Source organism: Hyperoodon ampullatus, assembly GCF_949752795.1.
Source record: "Hyperoodon ampullatus genome assembly, chromosome: 8".
NCBI lineage: Eukaryota > Metazoa > Chordata > Mammalia > Artiodactyla > Ziphiidae > Hyperoodon > Hyperoodon ampullatus.
Window position 1 is genome coordinate 26722422 of NC_136921.1, and position 2457 is coordinate 26724878.

A 2457-nucleotide genomic window follows, 5' to 3' on the forward strand; every position below is an offset into this window, starting at 1 on the left:
CTGTCTGATAATCTAGCTTATTCTGATCTGTACTCTTGGCTAAAGATCTACTGTATACACAAAGATGGCAAGTTCAAGCACTGCTCTCTCTCAGTAGATCTGTTCAAGAGGAAAATGCTCAGTCCATGAAGAAACAAGCAATTAGTGAAGATAACCTTGTGATAGATATAATTATGACTCCCACTCACTCATGCATGAAACTTTAAAATTACCTATTGTAGGACTTGGTATTCTATTGTGAAAGGCCTCTCTTCCTAGTATTTAAAAAGTTACAAAAAAAAGTCCAATATTTTTTACAGATAAAATGTAATATATTATTTGACTTCAGAAAATTAAATATACAGCCACTGCCACTGCCGGGCAGGGGAGATGCTGAGTCCAGTGTGGCGGTGGCTTTGCCTCAGACTGTGCAGCCTCCTTCTGGGACAGGTGGAGGCCCCGCGCCCCATGGAGCCGCCGGAGTGGAGCCGGCAGTACGCAGTGCTGCGTGGGCAGAACCTGGTGTTGATGGGAACCATTTTCAGCATCCTGCTGGTGACTGTGATCCTTTCGGCATTTTGCGTCTACAAGCCCATTTGGCGCCGGTGACGGCCAAGCAATCAAGCCCTCCCATGAGCATTTGGGAACAGAATAATTCGTGCTGCACGTGGGTCAGTGAAGTTGGAATCAGAACTTTACTACTTATAAGTGGTCTTTGGTCTGGACAGTTGGTAAATGCTGAACGATTTAGAAAAGACATCTAGCCATTATCTTATCCTAACTGTAATGCAAGTATTTGGCCACTTGAGCCTGCTTCTCAGTGTTTCTCTTTATATCTGGCTGTACTTGTTGAAAGTAAGACCTGAAGCTCCAAGGTTCAGTGTAAAGATGGAGTGTTCACGAGAAAGAAAACATGGCTTTGTGAGTGATGTAAAAGCCACACTGGAAAGGAATAATCATTAATGCTTGAAAATATTAAGAAGAGTAAGACAACATGTAGACATTCCCTGCTTAAGAACCATTTGGTCACAACGGGTTAAGAATCACAAGTGTCCATCATCGGATGAATGGATAAAGAAGATGTGGCACATATATACAATGGGATATTACTCAGCCATAAAAATAAACGAAATTGAGTTATTTGTAACCAGGTGGATGGACCTAGAGTCTGTCATATAGAGTGAAGTAAGTCAGAAAGAGAAAGACAAATACCGTACGCTAACACATATATATGGAATTTAAGAGAAAAAGAATGTCATGAAGAACCTCGGGGTAAGACAGGAATAAAGACACAGACCTACTAGAGAATGGACTTGAGTATATGGGAAGGGGGAAGGGTAAGTTGACAAAGCGAGAGAGTGGCATGGACATATATACACTAAAAATGTAAAATAGATAGCTAGTGGGAAGCAGCCGCATAGCACAGGGAGATCAGCTCGGTGCTTTGTGACCACCCAGAGGGTTGGGATAGGGAGGGTGGGAGGGAGGGAGACTCAAGAGGGAAGAGATATGGGAACATATGTATATGTATAACTGATTCACTTTGTTATAAAGCAGAAACTAACACACCATTGTAAAGCAATTATACTCCAATAAAGATGTAAAAAAAAAAAAAAAAATCACAAATGTTTTTATCCTGAGTTGGCCTAGATGCTCCGTTTGCAAAGCAGTGTCAGCTGTGGGGAACATAGACTGCCACTCCTCCTCTGCAAGGAGCTCTGCACTCAGACGCCCACACTGAAGTCGGGGTCACACCAGCTAGGCCTGTGACCACGGGCACCCTTGGGTTGGGAGGCACTGGGGGTGGCTGGAAGTGTTAGCACTTGGCCCATCTGAAGAAGAATTGGTCCCATTCAAACATGTTGATCTCCTTGTCCTGCACTTAAGTCTCCCCAGCCCTTGGCCTAGAATTCAGGGCAGCTTTTCTGATTCGGAATCTAAAAGAGACTCAGCAGAAGCTCTTTTCTGCCCTGGGTGGAGAGGGTGCAACAGGAGGGCATGTTCACTGTGGCAGGTGGGTGTGTGTTTACACAATTTAATTTCAACTTTGAAAATGCTGCCATTCATTTGCACTGTTGGTGAACTGGAATTTTCCCCCATGGAAATAATACTTTAGTACATACAGTATTTATTTTATTATAAGGGTGCTAGGTTTAACTTTGTTATTAAATTTAAATGCTTATCTTGTTTGTGCTCCATGCAAGCACAGCACTGATTTTTTTTTTTTTTTAACAACCTGCACTTAATGTGAAATAACTGATGTGGGATATGGTAACAGATTTAAGGATTTTGTTTGTAACCCTAACACTGAGCCACTAAAACGTGCTTTTGAGCAAAATGTCCATTAAAACTAAAGTATAATCTTAAAAAAATAAAATAAAATAAAATAACTAGAACAAACAGTATTCCCCATCTCCCAAATAAAACTGTAGAGTGAAATTTTGGTTTCAGTTTCACTTCCAGTGACTTGACCATTTC

The 2457-nt window shown here is 41.6% G+C and overlaps 1 protein-coding gene across 1 annotated transcript; it reads left to right on the forward strand.

Moving 5' to 3' along the window:
- Positions 1-369: 369 nt before the first annotated feature.
- On the forward strand, positions 370-588 carry LOC307057195 (uncharacterized protein; the record flags this gene model as incomplete). Its single annotated transcript, XM_079710283.1, has 1 exon — positions 370-588. The coding sequence occupies one exon, from the start codon at positions 370-372 to the stop codon at positions 586-588; it is 219 nt and encodes a 72-aa protein (XP_079566409.1).
- Between the last annotated feature and the right edge of the window lie 1869 nt (positions 589-2457).